The sequence below is a fragment of the Megalobrama amblycephala genome, linkage group LG18 (genome assembly GCF_018812025.1).
Source record: "Megalobrama amblycephala isolate DHTTF-2021 linkage group LG18, ASM1881202v1, whole genome shotgun sequence".
In the NCBI taxonomy this organism is placed as follows: domain Eukaryota; kingdom Metazoa; phylum Chordata; class Actinopteri; order Cypriniformes; family Xenocyprididae; genus Megalobrama; species Megalobrama amblycephala.
This window is the reverse complement of record NC_063061.1, coordinates 2246893-2268353: the sequence shown is the minus strand read 5'-3', so window position 1 is coordinate 2268353 and position 21461 is coordinate 2246893. Positions and strand designations below refer to the sequence as shown.

Here is a 21461-nt window from a genome sequence, read left to right as displayed (position 1 = left end):
GATGTAGCGTCTCGTTCCCTTACTCAGGGAACAGGGGTTACATCTGTAACCCGAGACGTTTTCTCTGCATCTCTGAGTCCTCGCCTCATCCCTTTACCCAAAGCCTGACAGGCTGAAGCAGTTGTGATTGTTCAAGGACTTCAAGCATGTTTTGGAAATGTCCTGCCGCTTACCATAAATGCCAGTTTCAACACTGTAGCAAGGTTAGTAGATGTGGAAAGAAGGAGGTGGGAACTGGCGAGCCCTTAACAACTTTAATAATCATGAAAATAAACAAACAACAAAATGGCGGCAGTCCCTCACGGACGACTGCAACACACACAAACATAATAAAAACATAACACAAATCCAGGTTGGGACCTCTCGTCCTCTTGTCCTGTCGTCGCTCCCCCTTTTGTGCTTCCGGAGCTCCTCTAAGAGATACGCGACCTTATTGAATTGAATTTCAGTTTCTATTTGCTGCATTAAATAAATATAATAAATGACCTGTTCCTGATATCTCAGAATAGTTATTGTTGTTGTTTGCAGGTTTATTCCAGAGTCTCCTCGATGGCTGTTGTCTCAAGGGAGGGTTGACGAGGCTGAGGCAATTCTGAGAAAGGCTGCCAAGATGAACGGGGTTAAAGCCCCTGATGTCATTTTCCCCCGGCTTCAGGTGAAACCCACACCGGCCTGTGCTTTTCAAATGGCACACGGTGCTTTAAACAGTCTCATTTATATCCTCATATGACAAAAGCTCTTCAGCCCCTTTTATTTTCTACACTCTTTCTTTTTTCTCTTGCAAGACTCTTTTGTCACAGATGTAAACTTGGCAGATGTTAATGAGATATGTTAAATCTGTTAAAATTATTTATCAGTAAAAAATGTTCCTCCTTTGTGAGGTGATAATCAAATTTTATTAGTTAGTGACCTTAATTTGAGCAGGAATAAGTCACTGGAATTATATGTGAAATTAGACTCTACTGAAACAACGCAGTATCATCATAAAAACAGTAATTAGCAATTCCCCTGGCTTTGAAGATATCAGTTAAATTGTATTTCATTGCTCTTGGATGTTCTTATTATTGTCCACATAAGGATGCTTCATGTTGTTTTAGCTGTGGAAATCAGATGGTCTTTTGCTTACACTGTGTTTTGACAGTGCTGTGTAACAAGACATATTTGTTGTGACACGTGCACTACAGTCAAGGGAAAATGCTGGAAGGTTGCAGACCTACAGTTTCTGTGACCTGGTGAAGTCCAGCAACATCCGCTGCATTACTGTCCTGCTGTGCCTGATTTGGTGAGAGCACTTACATGTACTCAAGATACACATGGGCTGCATCCAAAACCTCATACTTCTCTAATATTGTCACAGACACGCCAGGCTCTACACTCACTCAATCACAACGCACTCCCTCACTAGAATACTAACAAGCCATACCTGACACTCAACACAGTCATCATCAGCAGCACTACTTAAGACACTCCAGAACACTCAGTCACTGTCCGGTCTCGTTAAAGCATACCTTCCTGTTATGCTTACCTCAAGGACTCCTCTAACGACAACTTACCTGTCTCCAGCGTTCTCCAAGATCCCTAGTGTTTTCCTTGTCTCCTGTGAATGTCTCTGTGTCTCGTCTGCTCCATGTCTGCCTGCCATTCACGATCCCTGGGAAATACAAGACAAGTCTCAGTTTCAAGAATATCATCTGCCATGAACTTTACCTGCATTCACTTACCTGCACTCTGCATCACATCTTTGGTTGTTCAATAAACTCTATTAACCTTACATCTGTGTCTCCATCCCCTTCTGTACGTAACAAATATATTATGGGCAAAAAACATTATATGACTAAAGAAGTATGTCTGGATTCACAGCACTCATAAAAGAGTAGGCTAAAAGTACCTGGATGACCTACTACTTCCGGCGAGATTCTGAAGTGCGCATATGATGGACACTTTACTATCCCACGAGGCCACAGGAGAGAATTTGTGAATGGCAAAGAAGCGATGCAGCTGATGCTGGTAGGTCACATGATAATGACAACATGGCAAATGTAGTATGTCCAAATTACATTCATACTACACACATTCATACTATATAGAAGATACTTGTAACACAGTTTGTAAATATGGGAAGAAGGAGGCGGGAACCGGCGAACGTTCAACATAACTTTAATATAAAATAAACAAAGAACAAAATGAAAGTAATGCCGGCAGACCCTCGCGGACGTCTGCCGGCCACACAAACATAACAAACCATAAAATAATATCCAGGCCTGGTCCTCTCTCGTCCTTCATTGTCGTCGCTCCTCCTTTTATGCTCCCGGAGCTCCTCCGTGAGAGACTCAAGGCTCATTAACTCTCGCGCCACTGGCCTCGCGCCGTTCCCTCACGGCTCTCGCCCGCCCTGGTCGCCACATACCCCCATCGCCCCTCGCAGGCCGGGGGATACTCCCGCGACTGCGCTTACTCCCCCCCGGGGGCCTGTCTCAGCGGCCGCAGAACCTGGGGGTATGGACAGACGAGACGAGAGAAAGGAGACAGAAGCAAGGGGAGCGACAGGACGAGAGAGGGGAGAGAGGAAAAAAATTAAAAAAAAATCTGGGTCCGGTTCCCAGACACACTGCCGCTCGGTCCTCAGCCTGCCGAGAGGCTCTTCCTCGTGGTGCCATGCGATGGCACTGGACGCTTGGTGGACGGTCCGATCCTCGACCGCCTCCTGGCGGCCGGCGATGGCTCCTCCGGTTGAGGGCAGCCGGCAGCGAATCCGCCGTCCCCTGCTCCTCCCCTTCATGGTGGACGGTAGCAGGCTCCAGCCCACGGCAGACGACGGCACTCCTCCACTCCCTCCAGGACTGCAGCCACCCCACCTCGTCCCAGGAGCACGGCATCCGGGTCTCCGTCCCACCTTTCACAAGGCTCCAGTACCACCGCCTTGGGCAGCCTCTCGCGGTCATCACTCCTGCGCTGCCTGAACTCCGCAGCACCGCGATCCCCCTCAGCAGCGAGGGCTCTCTGACAGCATGTCCCTCCTTCCTCCCGGGTTTCGGCACCAATGTAACACAGTTCGTAAATATGGGAAGAAGGAGGCGGGAACCGGCGAACGTTCAACATAACTTTAATATAAAATAAACAAAGAACAAAACGAAAGTAATGCCGGCAGACCCTCGCGGACGTCTGTCGGCCACACAAACATAACAAACCATAAAATAATATCCAGGTCTGGTCCTCTCTCGGTCCTTCACTGTCGTCGCTCCTCCTTTTATGCTCCCGGAGCTCCTCCGTGAGAGACTCAAGGCTCATTAACTCTCGTGCCACCGGCCTCGCGCTGTTCCCTCACGGCTCTCGCCCGCCCTGGTCGCCACAATACTTTTTAGCGGCCGCAAAGTACATATTCAAAATAAGTACCTACTCGAGAGTATGCGATTTTGGATGCAGCCAGTATCTGGTTCAAGATATGGATTAGTTCATATACAAGTATCCAGTTACATCGTACAGATTTGTGTACCATTTAGTTAGTTTAGTTATTCAGTCAAACTGCACATCTGTATATCCATAGCTGTTTTGACGTAATCATTTTGCTGTAACAAGCAGTAACATACATTGGACGTCAGAGACCATTAGTGAAACTGCTTCTGTTGAGCCTTTAATTTACTGTAACATTTGTCTTTATCACACTCTTAGAAAAAAGGTTCAGTGAGGTTCTATAGAAAACATCTAGGTTACTTATGTAACCCCCATTCCCTGAGGAAGGGAACAGAGATTATATGTCAGTGACTGACAAATTGGGATCACACCTTAGAGTCCTGTCATCTTCAAGTGTTAACAGAACCAGCCAGTGGACATTGGCAAGTGAGATTTGCATCATGAACCATGCCCCGTACTGCGGGTATATAGGAAGTGAGCAGAGATACACTCACCAAGTTTTCGCTGAGGAGCCGAGCAGTGCCTGGTCACTCAGTGGTGAACACAGAGATTGTGGCAACTGGATATAACCTCTCTGTTCCCTCCTTCAGGGAACAGGGATTACATTAGTAACCTAGACGTTCCCATTCAGTCAGTCACTATGAGTTAAAGTCTGTGTGAACCGGAAGTTGCAAACGACTTTTCTCCAGTGTTGTGACGTATTTCCAAGTGAAACACAATATTGAATAGAGGGCAGAGTTTTACTTTAGCGCTTCTCCTCTCCATATCTCGCTCATAGCAGACGAACAGTTGCAGAGGAGTGGTTTACGTGTTTTCAACCCAAGCCCTCAAACTGACGTTATCAGAGAAGGAACGCCTTTCTAGACTGGAAGTAACATTTCAGATTTTGATTAAAGATTACCATGACAAACAATTTTTTTCTGTGTTTTAACTTGCACGGATTAATTATTCACCAAAAGACTAGTAATATGCACTAACAAAGTAAATAGGGTCGATTTTGATTTCATCTGTACTTTAAGTCAGTGACTGACAAATTGGTATCCCTAAGAAAAACGACACAATCGCTGCATCTTCCAGTGCCCTGTCACTTGGTCCCCCGCACCCTTGGGGCAGAAGGACAAGGCTTACACAGAGAAATCAATCACAGCTGTTCCACTTGTCCCAAATTCAGATAACACTGGGAAAGCATGCTTATTCCAAGTGCAATGGGACGCTACAGAGACCACATCCTGCCTGTAGAGGAGTAACGTGTAGATAGACAGTGGGCAGTACTACATATGGAAGGTCCCTGCGGAGGATCCAACCGAGACAGCACCGACAGGGATGGCAGAGCAGCTCTGCCAAGGGAAAGACAGCTGCAGGAACTCCTACAGGGTTTGCCAGAGGGGAGCTCAACTGAGGAGCAATTAGCGCACGTATCCCATCCTAAGAGAGGAATGGCACTGCAAGCGGGACACCAAGTCAGCCTTCCCTTACATCTCCTGTTAATAGACAACACACAGGAAGAGACTCTACTCTGAAATGGTAGAATCTTGAGAATGTGTTAGGTGTCGCCCAGCCCGTAGCTCTGCAAATGTCTACCAGTGAGGTGCCATGCACCAATGCCCAGGTGGAGGCAACACCCAGAGTGGCTTGCCTTGGCATTAATACGCTAAGACGATGGCATCCACTATCCAGTGGGCCAACCTCTGCTTAGAGACAGCCTTTACCTTTTGTTGGCCTCCAAAGCAGACAAAGAGCTGATCTGAGGTCCTGAAACTAAGTGTGCGGTCCACATAAACACATAGAGCGTGCACAGGTAACAGAGACGCAAGGGTTGGGTCTGTCTCCTCCGGAGGCAGTGCTTGCAAGTTCAGCACCTGGTCCCTGAAGGGAGTGGTGGCAACATATCTAGGCCAGGGTCTCAGGATTATGTAAGAGTCAGCCTCTTAAAGGGGGGGAATAATGCTATTTCATGTATTCTGACTTATTTACACTGTTAAAGAGTTCTTCTTTCTCTAAGAGTTATCATGCTAAACATGGCCAAAGTTTCAAAAACATGAGTTGGACATATGACAGAGTATTTCTGTGCCAAGAATACTCTTCCAAATCCTCATAAACTTTGCAGTCTTTTTTTCGAGAATGGGGTTGTGTGACGTCAATTCCTTCTACGGGCACTTCTCCCGGAAGAGTACGCATGCACACGTCAAACAGAGCGAGAGAGCGAGAACCCATTAAAGTGCGTTCGGCTTTACAGAAGTCGTTGGCAGTGCTGCACCGGTCACAGGACTTCACAAAATCAACGATGTCACCAAAGAAGTGTGTTTTTGGTTTTTGGATACCACTTGTGCATTTGAACCCATAGTGTACTACAAGTGGTAACTAAATATATATTTTTTAAATACAGAGATAGTATATTAAAAGCACATTTTAGTTCATATTTCATAATGTCTCAAAATAGCACAGTTGAGTACACTGAGATGTTCTTAAGATGATCTTGAGAAGTAGTAAAGAAGAATTTTTAATATATTAAGTACAAAATTAGTGAATGAAAATAGAGGACTTTAAGTATATTATAGAAATATACTTTTTTTCACCTGGGTCTCACTTTCAACCATCTTGATGGTTGATGTATGCAACAGTTGATGTGTTGTCCGTCTAGACCAGTACATTCTTGTCCCAGAGCAACGGCTGAAACCAAGGCAGGGCAAGGAATGCTGGTAGCAACTAGAGGCAATTGATATGCCACTGCAGTCGAGGTCCTGTCCAGGAGCCTGCAGCAGTATTGAGACTGTATCAGGCATCTGTTGAAACAAAATGCTTGGACTGCGATCTCTGCACACAGTACAGGGACCTCTACGTTCACCACTGAGGTGAAACGGATGCTGCTGAACCTGGGGAGGGTGGCAGGCAAACTAAATCGCATAACTGAATCTGATTGTCAGAATAAGCCAGCCTGACGGGCTGGAAATGTGCTAACCAGGCTCCCAGTGACCAAACCAGCAGGACCAAAGGGACCACAGATATACCCAGAGTGGGGTCTGAGTGTGCAGTACAACACTTACCCGGCTCCATGGTTTGGCAGGGGGTGCATGAGAAGACATTGCGTCCTCGAACCACACCCTGCTACATACTGGTGATGAAAGAGGGGACTGAGAGTGGCAAAGCATAATGTTGCTCACTGCCAGCCTCGACCTCTTGGGACCCAGAGAATGCTGAAATTGCTTACAAAATCTTTCAAAAATGTTAATAATATATATAAATAATAATAATAATATTAATCATAAAAAAGAACGGCAACATATACAATAGGTGCCTACAATAGGTGCCTTGGCCCCTAAATATAAAGATGTCAATTTTCCTAGGCCGCCATCACTTTTAGCCACTACTAAATATAGAAACTTTCTTTCTAAGAGTGAGCATAACTGTTACGTTTGCTGGTGTAGAGATGAGGCAGATACGGATTTCCACAATACATTCAATACTTTAATATAAACGAAGGCAGAGAACACCATACAAAACGCTAACACAAACAGAGAACGGACGAGGAGTGAAGGGAGTGAGTGCAATATATGGGAGTGCTGACAATAGAGTCCAGGTGCAGGTGATGAGGGATGATGAGGAGCTGACGAGGGAAGTGAGTGCAGGTGTGGAGAACAGGAGGATCTTGGGAAATGGAGTCCAGGGAGACAAGGGATCTATAACAATAACAAGGCAAACCCAGAGTTAAAATTGATTTGAATAGCTTGACTTTGCAAACGTGTCAGTATTTGTTGCGTCTCTTCTGCAGTATTGGAGGAACATGAACAAAAGATGATGCTCATGATCACCAGCATGATCTGAGATGTTCAAAGAATTAATGCCATTAATGTCATATATTTGCTTGTTTGATTAGAAATATGACAGAAACTTAAATCATAGCATTTTATTCTTCACTCACTGACTTCCTTCTGTTAGGTCGACTGTTTCGATTGGATACAGTGCCTTGTCTCTGAACACGTCCAATCTGCATGGGAACATCTACTTGAACTGCCTCCTGTCAGCAGTAGTGGAAGTGCCTGCGCTCATCATGGCCTGGCTGATGTTCCGCCACTGGCCACGCCGCCTTTGCTTGTCCTCCACCATGTCATTAGGAGGACTGGTTCTTCTCTTCATACACCTCATACCACAGCGTGAGAAATTTAACTGTGATGTGGTATGATAGATTCATTAAAAGATGTGTATTAGAAGAAATAGTGAATAGAAGGTTTAGTGTTCACTTTTGATTGTGTTAAACCTATTAATTGTCACCATATGCTGGATTTTTTGACAAATTTTAGCATGACAGCATGGTTATGTGGATTTGTCCATCTAATGATGTGTTTGATTTTTGACAGTGGGAAAAAAATAATATATATATATATATTTTTTTTTTTAAGTATTTTTGTCTTGTTTTCTAGTGCAAATATTTAAACATTCATCAATCAAGATACATTTAATTTGTTTTTTTTACTTGCCGTTTAAAATTTATTTACTTTTTCTATTTTTCCCACTTTTTTCTCTTCATGAATATAGCCATGGCATTAAATTATAAACAATAATCAATCATTTACTTAAGAAGCAAAATCACATATTAAGAAGAAAAAGTTTGCCAGTGGGGTCAGAAAAATAATCTTGTTTTCCCTTTTTTTTTTTTTTTTTTTTTGGCTGTTATTGTTTCTTGTTTTAAGCATAAACTCACTTCATTGTGACACATTTTTCCAGAAAACAAGACTTGATATCTTTAGTGTTTTTGCTTCTCAAGTAAATGTATCTTGATTTAAAAATGTTTAGATATTTGTGCTGGAAAACAAGACAAAAATAATGAGGAAAAGCATAATTTTTGCAGTATTTGGTCAACTTTGGATGGGGTGTTTTGTCTCTTTTTCAACCTGTAGATATGAGCTCTGTTACCATTTCTCTGGTAATGCTGGGAAAGTTTGGTCTGTCAGCAGCATTTGCGATTGTGTACCCAGCGACTGCAGAGCTTTACCCCACCATTCTGAGGAACACGGCTTTAGGAACCTGCACCATGGCATCCAGAGTCAGCAGCATTTCTGCACCATACATCCTCTACTCAGGTCACTGAACTTTAGTCTCTATAATCTCTTCTATCTCATCTCCTAAATCCTACATCTACTGTGATTGAAGTAGTTCCTCATGAAAGGAAGGATTCTGTCTCTCAAGGTGTGTAATCAGGAAGGCTGACCTAGATATTTTTTTATTCTTTTAAGCAAAACCTCACTTAATTTAGATTTTTAAGAAAACAAGACTTAATATGTTAAGTAATTTTGATTCTCCAGTAAATGCATCTTGATTTAAGAATGGTAGATATTTGTACTGGAAACAAAACAAAAAATACTGGCTAGGAAAATAATTTTTGCAGTGTAGTTGTGGGAAGTTTCATCTACATCATAGTATCCTAATTTTATTTATACAGCTTCAAGGGATTTAATTTGCACAAGGGATGGACTGGCCTTAGGTAACGCTGGGACCTTTCTCAGTCAATCTGTGAGACAATTTAGTTGTCAAAACCAGGTTTCTATACAAATGATGTAGAGGGAGAAAAATATTCCCATAATGTCAGGTCGACGAGACACAGAAGGTAGTGTAAAAACTCTTAAAACTGTTTGCATCAGAACTGTGCAAGAGAGGTTTATTTCACCTGAAAATTAACATTCTCTCATCATTTATTTGCCCTCATGTCATTCTTTTATGTATATCTTTCTTTCTGTGGAACACAAAATAAGATATTTTGAAGAATGTTGGGGTCCAAACAACGTTAAGAGATAGAGATAGAGTACCCAGCTCTACCATGGTGGTCTCCAGTTCTTCAGCTCTGCCCTTGCTCCCTGCTCCACCCTGGCCTCCCACTGTGCCTGATTCACCCTGGCTCCCTGCCCTCTTCTTTCTCCACCCTGGCACTCTGCTCTGCCCTGGCTTCCCACTCCCCGTTTTGTTTGCTTTGCCCTGGCACCCTGCTCTGCCCTCTCCACTCTGGTCCCCCTCTTTGCTTGCTCCACCCTGGTCCCACGCTGTGCCTGATCCTCTCTGGTTTCCCACTCTACCCTGGTGTAATATGATCAAGTTCATGGGGAAGGAAGAGGACAGGGTCGGCTTTGACTGCTGACTGAGCTTTTATTTCAGTAAGAAAAATGAACAAACAAAAGTTTGTGCAACGCACAACAAATCAATCAACATCCACAGACGGACTTCACTCCAGTATCGATCTCCCGATCTGTTCTAGCGTTCTCAGTCAGCAGTCCCTCTCTCTCTCTCACACACTCCTGCTTCTCCTGGCGTTTTACCCTGTCTCCACACCAATTACTGGAATGAGAAACAGGTGTTCATGATTTTCATTCAACCCACTCACTCACCACGCATCTCCTGACGCTCTCTCCCATTGCAGACTCTGCTGAACCACGCCCCCCTCGCCACACCTGGTTCTCTGCATTTTTTGCTCTGCCCTAGCTCTCTGCTCTGTCTGCTCCACTCTGGCCCCCCGCTGTGCCTGATCCACCCTGGTTTCCCACTCTACCCTGGTTCTCTGCTTTGTTTGCTCTGCCCTAGCTCCCTGCTCTGTCTGCTCCACTCTGGTCCCCCACTCTGCCTGATTGTCTCTGGTTCCCCACTTTACCCTGGTCCTCTGCTTTGTTTGCTGTGCCCTAGCTCCCTGCTCTGTCTGCCCCACTCTGGTCCCCCACTCTGCCTGCTCCACCCTGGCCCCCGCTGTGCCTGATCCTCTCTGGTTCCACACTCTACCCTGGTTCTCTGCTTTGTTTGCTGTGCCCTAGCTCCCTGCTCTGTCTGCCCCACTCTGGTCCCCCACTCTGCCTGCTCCACCCTGGTCCCCGCTGTGCCTGATCCTCTCTGGTTCCACACTCTACCCTGGTTCTCTCCTTTGTTTGCTGTGCCCTAGCTCCCTGCTCTGTCTGCCCCACTCTGGTGCCCCGCACTGCCTGCTCCACCCTGGCCCCCCGCTGTGCCTGATCGTCTCTGGTTCCCCACTTTACCCTGGTCCTCTGCTTTGTTTGCTGTGCCCTAGCTCCCTGCTCTGTCTGCCCCACTCTAGTGCCCCGCTCTGCCTGCTCCACCCTGGCCCCCCGCTGTGCCTGATCCTCTCTGGTTCCTCACTCTTCCCTGGTTCTCTGCTTTGTTTGCTCTGCCCTAGCTTCCTGCTCTGTCTGCTCCACCCTGGCCCCCCGCTGTGCCTGATCCTCTCTGGTTCCCCACTTTACCCTGGTCCTCTGCTTTGTTTGCTCTGCCCTAGCTCCCTGCTCTGCCTGCTCCACCCTGGTTCCCCACTCTACCCTGGTTCTTTGCTTTGTTTGCTCTGTCCTGGCCTGATCTGCCCTGGCTCCCTGCTTTGTTTGCTTTATCCTGGCTCCCTGCTCCACCTCAGTCTCCTGACCCGCTTCGACCTCTCGGATCTGGCCCTCCATTCCCCTGATCTCCTGTTCTACACCACCCACCTGGACTCTTGTTTTGTGTCTTTTGTTAGCCGTAGAGCATATGGAAACCTTGGATTTGTCAGTCATTTTTTGTTCCCTGATGCAGTTGCTCTTGTCTCTGTTCTCTGTGTTCCCTTGTTTTACACCTGTGTTTCCATCTGCCATCCTCGATCTTTTCCTTGTGACACTGCTAAACAAACTGGCAGAATTAAGAGGTGAAAACAGCTTGAGAAGGGACTCTAGAAATTTGTTTTTACATAAAATTAGACTATTAATGACAGATGCTTATTAACACTGTCCCCACCAGCATTTCTTTTTTTTAAGTTGTCAGCTAGCATCAGTATTTTTTATCATATTCACAAAACTTGCATGGCCCCCAGAATATTTTGTTGCATAAATATGTAAACAGTCAATCAAAAGAAAGAATGGCGCCTGTACATTTAAACAACAACAACAACAACAAAAACTTATATTCTTGCTTCAGTCATTCTAGGTTTTATCAACACTTGAACGTGGGTAAGTTTCATTAAAAAAAAAAAAAAAAAAAAAAAAAAAAACATTTCTAACTATTAGCTGAGAAAATCAAGTTTTTGTCAAAAACTTTGTCCGGATGGGATTCAGAACAATGAGAAAAAGATAGGAGTAGATTAAGTTAATCAACACTCCCAAAGCTTCACAGTCGTTTCCTCTTCACATTCCAAAGTGGTTTGACATTTCATTTTTAATGTTTGGCAGTTTTGATTCATATGCTGTTGAATATTTTATGTAATTTTAGTGGTGATTAAGCAACTACTATCTGCTTTTTATGGTTTATGGAGATCTTCTTGGCTTGTTTTTGGAGCTGGAGATGCTCTACTATTTTAAAAGATTTGTAACAATGGTGGGGAAAGAGTTAAAGATCAAAATATATAATGTCTTTATTGTCAATTTCTCAAGCATGCCTATCAAAACCATTTGTTCAAGTGTCTCTTGTTGTTTTGCTGCAGGAGGCTACTACAAATCTTTGCCGTACATCTTAATCGGCAGTCTGAATGTTCTCTCCGGGTTGCTCAGCCTTCTGCTTCCGGAGAGTCTGGGATTACCTTTACCAGAGACTATCGATCATATGCAGACAGTGGTTTGGTAAGCCCGATAAGAGCAGCGCCCCCTGCTGTTTGCTGTGGCATTTGCAGTAGTCTACATAATACTAAATAATTATGTTGTTGTTTTTTTGGTTCAGGTCTAAAAGAAGACATTTTACTTACAGTCCAACCAACAGTAAATGTGAAGAGGAGCATGAGTCTGAACACTTGTAAGGATTATTAAGGATTATAAAGGATTATGAAGGCTCTGCAAATGAACTTCTTTACTCCAAGGCTGTAATGAATGGTCGGGGGGTCCTTTTTGTAATGGCTCTTTTTGGTTTTCACTGTAATAAAGGCAGAAATTTTAATATCTTTTGGAATAAAGCCTCAACTTTTCAAACATATTTCTTTGTGTGTGTGTTTGTGTGTGTGTGAGAGAGAGAGAGTACATGTTTCTCTATCTTAGTGGGGACTTCAGCCTGAATGCACACAGACTCATGGGGACTCATGTCACTGTGGGGACCTAAATTGAGGTCCTTGTGAGGAAGTTTTTCTGAAAATGTAAAAATGCAGAAAGTTTTCTGTGATAGGTTGGTTTAGGGGCAGAGTTAGTGTAAGGGGAGAGAATAGACAGTTTGTACAGTATAAAAACCATTACATTTATGGAGAGTCCAGACGTGTGTGAGTGTGTGTTTGTGGGTGCAAGTGTGTGTGAGTATGAGTGTGTGTGTGTGTGTGTGTGTGTGTGTGAGTAATGTGTGTGTGTCTGTATACAATATCATAACATTCACAGGATAGTGAGAACATTTTGACACTGTAAGGAGATTCATGATCCCTTTTGGCATGTGTTTCTGTTCTTTATAGATCCTCTCCACCATCTGAGAGCACTTCAGCACAAGTGCAGTTTGATTGGGAGTAGAGGAGCAAATCTGACCAGCAGAGGGCGACTCAGACTCGCAGTGAACAGTGTTAGATTTCTACACATATTTTTATCTTAATATAATGCCCATGCAGTGTTTTTGGCTTTGCTGTGCTGCTGAAGACCTCAAGAGTGATGAATATGTATTTATCTGGGTCAGACTGTTCAAGCAAACAACGGGATGATTAATATACAACTCATCCTCTTATGGAACATACCTATGTGAAATTAAGTTATGTAATCTGCACTTAACTGATGATTTTAATTTCAGTCTTGAAAATGAGAAGCCAATGATGCCTTGCAGTGCCCGCTAAAGTGGAATATATGATATTTTACACGTAATTTAATGAGAAGAGTCCTCATGCATGGTCTTCATGATGAATGATCTCTTGTCGTCCACTTGGAGATGGTTTGGATGATATGTGGTTGTGTCCACAGGTTAATGAATCATACCAATAGCAGGGGCTTCAGATGTCTGAACAAAAACAGCAAGTAAAGAAATCACATGTGTATATTAGATCTGTGTATTAAAGTGAAAGCAGCCTACTGCTGTATATGCTTTTAATGTGAATCAAACAACAAAAGAAAAAACAAAATTACTCACTGCTCTTGATTGAATAACTTTAGTAGCTTTAATGAGAATATATTTCTTACTTGAATGCTGCAGCTAAATGCTCTGGCGCGTCCTTCACTGTCGTCGCTCCTCCTTTTATCCTTCCAAGCTCCTCTGTGAGACTTGCGTCACCGGCAATGTATGAATTATGTCTTGCTTTTACCTGTATGACCATAAATTATGAAGACAGTTTCGTGTCTAAAGAAGAAAAACAAATCCAGCAGGTGCCTCACATGCGCATGCACAAATTCTTGCATTGCTTACTTGATATCGCAGCCTGTTAAATATTAAAATAAAATATATCAACCAAACATTACACTGCTCAATTCAATTCTGTAATACAATCTGCTGTTTACCACTTACTGCTGTTATATGTGAAGGATGATGTTTTACATCAATAATGCGAGTGAAGTACAAAGCTCATATAATAAATAATAGTTTAGCATTCGTCTCGAAAATGAAAACAGTTGGATTCGTGCTGAATGAGAAAGGTAGGCTACAGATTCACTTTAAATTAATTCGTTTTGCATTTATAAATAAACCTGTTTCTCGCCTTGAATTTAGCAATAGAAGCTGGAATGGCATTAAAAAAAAAAGAGAGATTTTTTTTTTTTTTTTTTTTTTAATTCAATTTTGGCTTGACGTTTATATAGCCTGAATAGTCCAACTGTTAATTTTAGAGGTTTTGTTGTGGAGTACGTAAGTGGATATGTAAAATAATATAGGGCAGTTTTGTTCATAATTTATGTTTACAAACATTATAAACAAAGCTATGTAGGCTAGGCTTCTACATTTTACTTTATTTACCGATAACTTTATTATCATTATTTCTGAATGTAATAATAAAATATGTGAGGTATATGCCTATGTGACTTATCTTTTTTCCTCTCAGGAATAGCGTCGGTATTTTTAACCATGCTGCAAACATCTTGAAAAAAATACTTTAATTTATAAACCATTGTTTTTCCTTTCATTTAAAAGGTTTACATTTTGACAGAATCTTGTTATAAAAGATAATTGTAGGCCTATTGGTTAAGCTGCAAATACACTCTCTTTGATTTTTAATAAATAAAATGCTTTATGTATTATTATTATTATCATTATTATCATTATTATTAAGTAGTAATAATTATTATTACTAAGTATTTTTTTTATTTAAGTAAAATAAAAATAACATTATTAAATGTTATTTTTTCTAATCAAACCGGTTTACAGTCTATACAGTAGGAACGCTGGAACAGAAACGTTAAAATACCGATTATGCTCGGATTGGAACGATTGAATTTTTTTTTGTTAGTTTTTAAGCCCTGCTGCTCCATAAACTTGTTGATGTCCAGCAGCATGCGTGACAGACCGTCCGCATCAGCATTACTTTTACCCGGCTGGTATTTTATGGAAAAGTTAAAGTCGCCAAGCTGCGCAACCCATCTGTGCCTGGTGGAATTCAGTTTGGTGGTGGTGAGCACATATGTAAGAGGATTGTTATCAGTGTGGACAGCAAAGAATGGTGCATAGTATAAGTAATGACGGAAATGCTCACAAACAGCCCACTTCAACGCCAGAAATTCAAACTTACCGGAATGCATGTGGTATTTTTTCTCTGGGGCGCTCAGTGTTCTAGACCCGTAGGCTATCACTACCATATCACATTCTGGCACTGATACAATACTGCACCCAATCCTTCCTGGGATGCATCGCAGTGTAACACAAAGGACTGAGTGAAATCTGGGAAACCCAGGATTGGAGGTTTTGTGAGGTGATCTATCAGGTTGCTAAGTGTCACCTGATGGGCCTGTGTCCACTTAATGGGTGTCCGTGGCACCAGATTACCTTCTTTCCTCCTCCGGGTGAGTTTTTCTTTCATCAGGACCATCTCTGATCCACTTGGCCCCTTTTCTCTCACTGTCAGTAGCTGGTACAGTGGCTGGCTGATGCATGAAAAGTTGGGGATATAAGAATGGTAATAGGATAGGAACCCTAACATCTTCCTTAGGTCACCCATTGTGGACGGCGTCCTTTCCTTCAAGGCCTGCACTGGGGCAATCTCTGCTGGGTCCATCGTATAACCTTCACCAGACACCATTTTCCCCAGGAACCTCACTTTACGTTTAAAGAGCTCACATTTTTTCAGGGTGAGCTTTAAACCATGCTCTTTATACAGCTGGAGCACCAAGCGCACATGAGCCACATGATCCTCAAAACTGCTGCTATGGACCAAGTTGTCATCTAGGTAGTGTTGGCATATGGTGTCCCTCAGGCCTAACAAACAGATTTCCATACTTCTTTGGAACTCGGCTGGTGCCGAGCTCAGCCCAAATGGAATGCGTATCCATTGGTACAGCCCCCATGGGGTTATGAATGCTGACAGCGGCTGATTCTCCTCATCCAGGAAGCCCTGGTGGTAGGCCTTCCCCTGGTCCAAAACAGAAAACCAAGTGCTTCCACTCAACGCGTCCAGCATGTCTTGTATCTTAGGGATTGGGTGGAGATTAGACACTGACTTCTGGTTTAACTCTCTGTAGTCACAGCATAACCGAAGACTGCCATCTTTTTTCCTCACACAGACTACTGGAGACGAGTATGCTGACCTGGATGCTGAGCCACCCAACCTTTATTTAAGTCTTGCAAGTACTCTTTGACCTCATCATGCAGAGGCTTTGGGATTGACATATAAGTTTTCTGCACTGGGCTTGTGTCATGAAGTGCGAAGTGCATCTTCAAGAATGGAATGCAACCAATGTCATCATCGTTGTAGGCAAAAGCTTGACACTCATGTCTCAGCACTTTTCTCACAGCTTCCTGCTGGGCTTTTGTAAGATGGTCCAGATTCACAGGGAGATCCAATGCAGACGGCTGTGATTTGCATCTTGAATTATCAGTGGTCATTTCATGGGCTAATTCACAAGTTTGAGCTCTCTCTGCTGGGGGTTTCTCAGGTCCAGTGGGGTGGACTGTGAAGGAAAAACTGTTTTCACAGAAAGTGACCCAAAATGTGGTTTCTCTGCAGGTTGATGTTATGTTTTGCTGCACTGACAATTGATATTGGTATATACTTTATGTGTTTTGCAGGAATCTTCACCACTGCTTTACTCAATTCCAAATCTTGAACTGGGCTTACCTCATTGGGTGAAAAAGGGCAGTTCTTGGCCCTGATACTGAGACCTGACGTAAGCATGGACCATTACGGTGTTACCTGATTCGCAGGCAAGTACACATGTTTCTTCCTGATTTTCACCACTTCCACTGTTATCTCTTGCTCCTTACTCCGGATCAGTTTCATCAGTGTGTGTGCCTTGCTACGGGTGATAGAGAATGCAGAACTCACAGTGTGTAGCATTTTCTTTTCTCTATGCCCAGGCGTATCTTCCATCTGTTTCACTGTTTCTTCGACGATGTTGTAACCAATAATTGGGTCCTCGGCTACTGTTGGATCACTGGACACTAACATGGGTACCTTTAACAATGGTGTTTTCATCCAGCTGAAAATTAATCTCCATCCACCCGATGAATGGAATTTCCGTGTTGTTTGCTGCCAGACCAGTCAGTGTTGCCTCTCCTAACAATTCTCCCAGGGGCTGGATGACAGTATCTGGGAAGTGTTGTCGTCGCCAAGCATCGTTCACAATGCTAGCCTGCGCCCCTGTATCCCACAGCGCCTCCATCGGCTGACCATTCAGGCGGCAGTTGACCAAGCAACCATTCCCAATAAGTTTAATGAGCTGTGATTCATGTTGAGGTGGAAGATACTTAATTGTACAGAGATTGGTAGTGGCCTTTACTGAGGTTAAGTCAAATGCACAGATATTTGACGGAGCCAACTGAGATAGCTGATTATTTTGTGTGCAGTCTCCAGCAGGTATAGGTGACAAGGAATGGGACACTTCAGGGAGGACTACTAATGGCCTCGTCTCAGCAGTCCTTGGTCATTTCCCGACTGTGAGCTCTGCACTCTGCATCCACGTGAGAAATGGCCTGCTTGTCCACATTTGAAGCAACGCTGACAGTTTTCACCTACTTGCTCTTCCCTACACTTCTTACAACCTCGCTGTCATTCTTCTCTGTACTGGGATGAAGAGGTCTTATTATTTGCTTCCATTGCAGCTGTAATCATCTGTCTCATTTTGGCTCTCAGCTCCTCCATGAGTTTTTGAGTGTCTGGAACCTCATTACTGATCTTATGGCATTCTTTAGATTCACTTCCTTTTACAGTTCTGATGGCCATAGCCATACCAGATTCTTTTGCTGACTGCACAGCCAGGGCAGGTGAGTATTCAGTTCGTGGTTCAGTATGGAACTTGTGTATGCGTGGAGGTTTACCTGCATGGAGCCTTTTTAATTTCTCTTGTCTTTCACCTTCCAGCATAGTAGCCTCATTCACTGCTTCAATCAGTTCCTCGTCCGTTGTACTGATGTTACTGAGATAGGGCTGTATCTGAAATTTTAGAGAGTCACTTTTCAGTGACTGAAATTGATGCTGGATGATATTTCTGCTATAGTGTTCATCATAGCCATTCTCAGCTTTCCATAGCAGCTTTTCTTTCAATTCAGTTACACTGAAGATAAAGTTCTGAACTGACTCCTTGTGTTCTTGGGATATGTTTATGAGCTGGTGGTACAGAGCAGTTGTACTGTCAACTTTGTAGTGGCCCTTCAAGATGGTGTATAATGACTGGAGTGTCAGACCACGCTTAATCTCCAACATATCTCTTAGGGGCAAGCCTGGGGTGACAGCTCTAACCACTGCCTCTACTATTTCAGTCTCAGAGTGGCCCTTTTCTAATCCCACTTCCATATGGCGACTTAGACATGGGTAGGAAAATATTTCTTTTTGTCCACTTTATCCTATCTGTCCCCAGATCTTGAATTCTCTTCTTAGAGTCACTTCTGTCAATTTCTGAGATGGTTCAATCCTCTTATCGTACCTCGTGTTACTTTTAAAAGGCTTGTGACTGTCTATCATCTTTTCAGCCTTTTCAGTAACGTTCCTCCTCTTTTTGTGAGTTGCTAAAATACTTTATTTAATTATTTTTAAAAATGAAACTTTCATATATTCTAGATTCCCTACATGTAAAGTAAAGCATTTCAAAAGTTTTTTTTTTAAATGTTGATGATTAGAGCGTACAGCTCATGAAAGTCCAAAATCCAGTATCTCAAAATATTAGAATATTTCCTAAGATCAATCAAAAAATAGATTTGAAAAACAGAAAAGTTCAAGTTCTTTAAAGTATGTTCATTTGTACACTCAATACTTGGTCGGCAGCACATATTACAGCAAATGACTTGCTCCTATTACAAATTACAGCATCAGTGAAATGTGGCATGGAAGTGATCAGTCTGTGGCACTGCTGAGGCACTATTGAGCCTTCAGATCATCTGTATATTGTTGGATCGACTGTTTCTCATCTTTCTCTTGAAAATATCCCATAGATTCAGGGGTCAGGCATGTTGGCTGGCCAATAAAGCACAGTAATATCATGGTCAGCACACCACTTGGAAGTGGTTTTTGCACTGTGGGCAGGTGCTAAAGTCCTGCTGGAAAGGGAAATCAGCATCTCCATAAAGCTTGTCAGCAGATGGAAGCATAAAGTGCTCCAAAATCTCCTGGAAGATGGCTGCATTGACTTTGCACTTGATAAAACACAATGGACCAACACCAGCAGACGTCACAGCCCCCCCAAATCATTACTGACTTCAGAAACGTCCCACTAGACTTCAAGCAGCTTGGATTCTGTGCCTCTCCAGTCTTCCTTCAGACTCTGGGACCATGATTTCAACATGAAATGCAAAATTTACTTTTATCTGAAAAGAGGACTTTTGACCTCTGTTCACTGTCCAGTTCTTTTTCTCCTTAGCCCAGGCAAGATGCTTCTGATGTTGTTTCTGTTTCAGAAGTGGCTTGGTAGTCCTTTTCCTGAAGATGTCTGAGTGTGGTAACTCTTGATGCGCTGACTCCGGCTTCATTCTACTCATTGTGAAGCTCTCCCAAGTTTTTGAATCGGTTTTACTTGACAGTATTTTCTTAAGCTTGTGGTCATCCCTGTTGCTTGTGCACCTTTGCCTACCCAATTTCTTCCTTCTAGTCAACTTTGCATTTAATATGCTTTGATACATCACTCTGTAAACAGCCACCCCATTCAGTAATGACCATCTGTGACTTACTCTCTTTGTGGAGGGTGTCAATGATTGTCTCCTGGACCATTGCCAAGTCAGTAGTCTTCCCCATTAGTGTGGTTTCAAAGAACAAGAGATACCCGAAATTTATACTGTAGGCATGGTCATTTAATGAAACTCAAATGTAAATATTCTAATATTTTGAGATACTGGATTTTGGACTTTCATGAGCTGTACACTCTAATTATCAAAATAAAAAAAATAAAAAAACTTTTGAAATGTTTTACTTTACATGTAGGGAATCTAGAATATATGAAAGTTTCATTTTTAAAAATAATTAACAATAAAAAAATGAACATTTTCACGATATTCTAATTATATGACCAGCACCTGTATATTCAATCATGGATGCAAAACTGTTATTCATTTGTTAATTTTATACAAATTCTTTTTTCCCTTTCACAGATCCTGTGATAAAGCAGCCTTCAAATAGTACAGTGTCTGAATAGTACAAGCCCTCAGTTGCAGACAATGCAAGTTGTGCTCAAAGAAGTGACCCTCCACTTGAAGATGAAGATGTGACATTTAAACTCTTTTGTTTCTTTGTTTGGTTCAGGCATTTGCATGCTTACATTTGTAAAAAAAAAAATAAAAAAAAAGCACTTTACTTCTGTACTTTGTTTTTCAGTGACTTTTTCAGAAAATTGCATTGTAATTCTCATTCACTGATGTAAAATTCTGTACTTTTCCATAATACAGGTATAACTGAAATGTTTTATTTATTTGAAAGTATTTTGGTCAAAAGATTAAATGCTGCTGTACTTTTTTAATGTACTGTAAGAATATTTGTAATGGTGTACACAATATGTAGTGCAGTAAAGTTTTTAGATTTCAAAGTGTGTGTGTGTGTGTGTGTGTGTGTGTGTGTGTGTGTATACAGATAAAAACAGCTTTATAATAAACCAAGTAGTGTTATGCTAATGCATTTGTAATGACCTGAAATTGTATTGGAAATGTACATAAAGCACATTAAAACAATACTACAAATATACTCTAACTGTAATAGCAGAAGTATTAAAAGTACATTTTAAATGTATTTAAAGAAATACACTTCCTCCCCCTAGTGGTTTGGATAATTTACGCCACTGTGTACACATGAAAAGATGTAACCTTCCTGCAGATAGTATCAAAGTATATAAAAAGGAGCCAAAAACACAGTTCAAACACTTTCAAACATTTAGTCTTAGATTATCACTTCTGTATAGAAATATATAAAACTCAAATTTTTAATTGTGTGTGTGTGTGGGTGGAGGGGGGGTCTTCCGTTTATGTCTTTTCTTTACACTAGTGCCACAATAGAGGGTATGCACGTGATGTCACCGTCGACCGTTATGACTGCGGTCACGCCCACTGAGTGGCAAAAGACTGAGCGGCAGCGTTGGTTTTCAGCGTGAATGCCACGAAAAACACACACAACTCATCCAAAACGGGAAAGAGCTTTGTGACTGACTGTACAAATAGCTTTGAAAAAACCTGAGGTATATATTTAAAGACTGCAGAAAGCTACAGAAAAAGAAGCAAATTAATCGCTGTAATTCACAGAAACAGCTGGAGTCCAGCAGAGAAACATGGATTTGCAGTTATCATTTTGTGTCAAAATGTTGGATTTTGAGGTTAAATGTTACCATATATATTGTATTGTTATATATATTGTGTTGACAACTCATCAATTAAATATTTACCATCTTCTGCATAATTGGGTGTTTTTAAATTAACACTGACAAAAACTATACAAGTTTTAGGGCTGGACAATATGACGATATATAAGTTGATATAAGTGATTACTCGGATTTAAACCTACCTATATAAAATATTCACAGGCAGATTTGCTTTAT

The 21461-nt window shown here is 42.2% G+C and overlaps 1 protein-coding gene across 4 annotated transcripts in view; it reads left to right on the top strand.

Moving 5' to 3' along the window:
• The window catches only part of LOC125253079 (solute carrier family 22 member 5-like), a 28830-nt gene extending 14338 nt beyond the window's left edge, over positions 1 to 14492 (top strand). Inside the window, exons 5-11 of one of the 4 annotated variants that reach the window (XM_048166827.1) lie at positions 529 to 655; positions 1185 to 1282; positions 7348 to 7562; positions 8307 to 8489; positions 11846 to 11981; positions 12079 to 12150; positions 12788 to 14490. In XM_048166827.1, coding sequence (XP_048022784.1) covers positions 529 to 655; positions 1185 to 1282; positions 7348 to 7562; positions 8307 to 8489; positions 11846 to 11981; positions 12079 to 12150; positions 12788 to 12842 — 886 coding nt within the window. In that variant the 3' untranslated portion in view covers positions 12843 to 14490. Of the gene's footprint in view, positions 1 to 528; positions 656 to 1184; positions 1283 to 7347; positions 7563 to 8306; positions 8490 to 11845; positions 11982 to 12078; positions 12328 to 12787 lie in introns of those variants that run through there. The other 3 variants (XR_007181356.1, XM_048166829.1, XM_048166828.1) reach the window with 3 other exon arrangements.
• The last annotated feature ends 6969 nt before the right edge of the window (positions 14493 to 21461 follow it).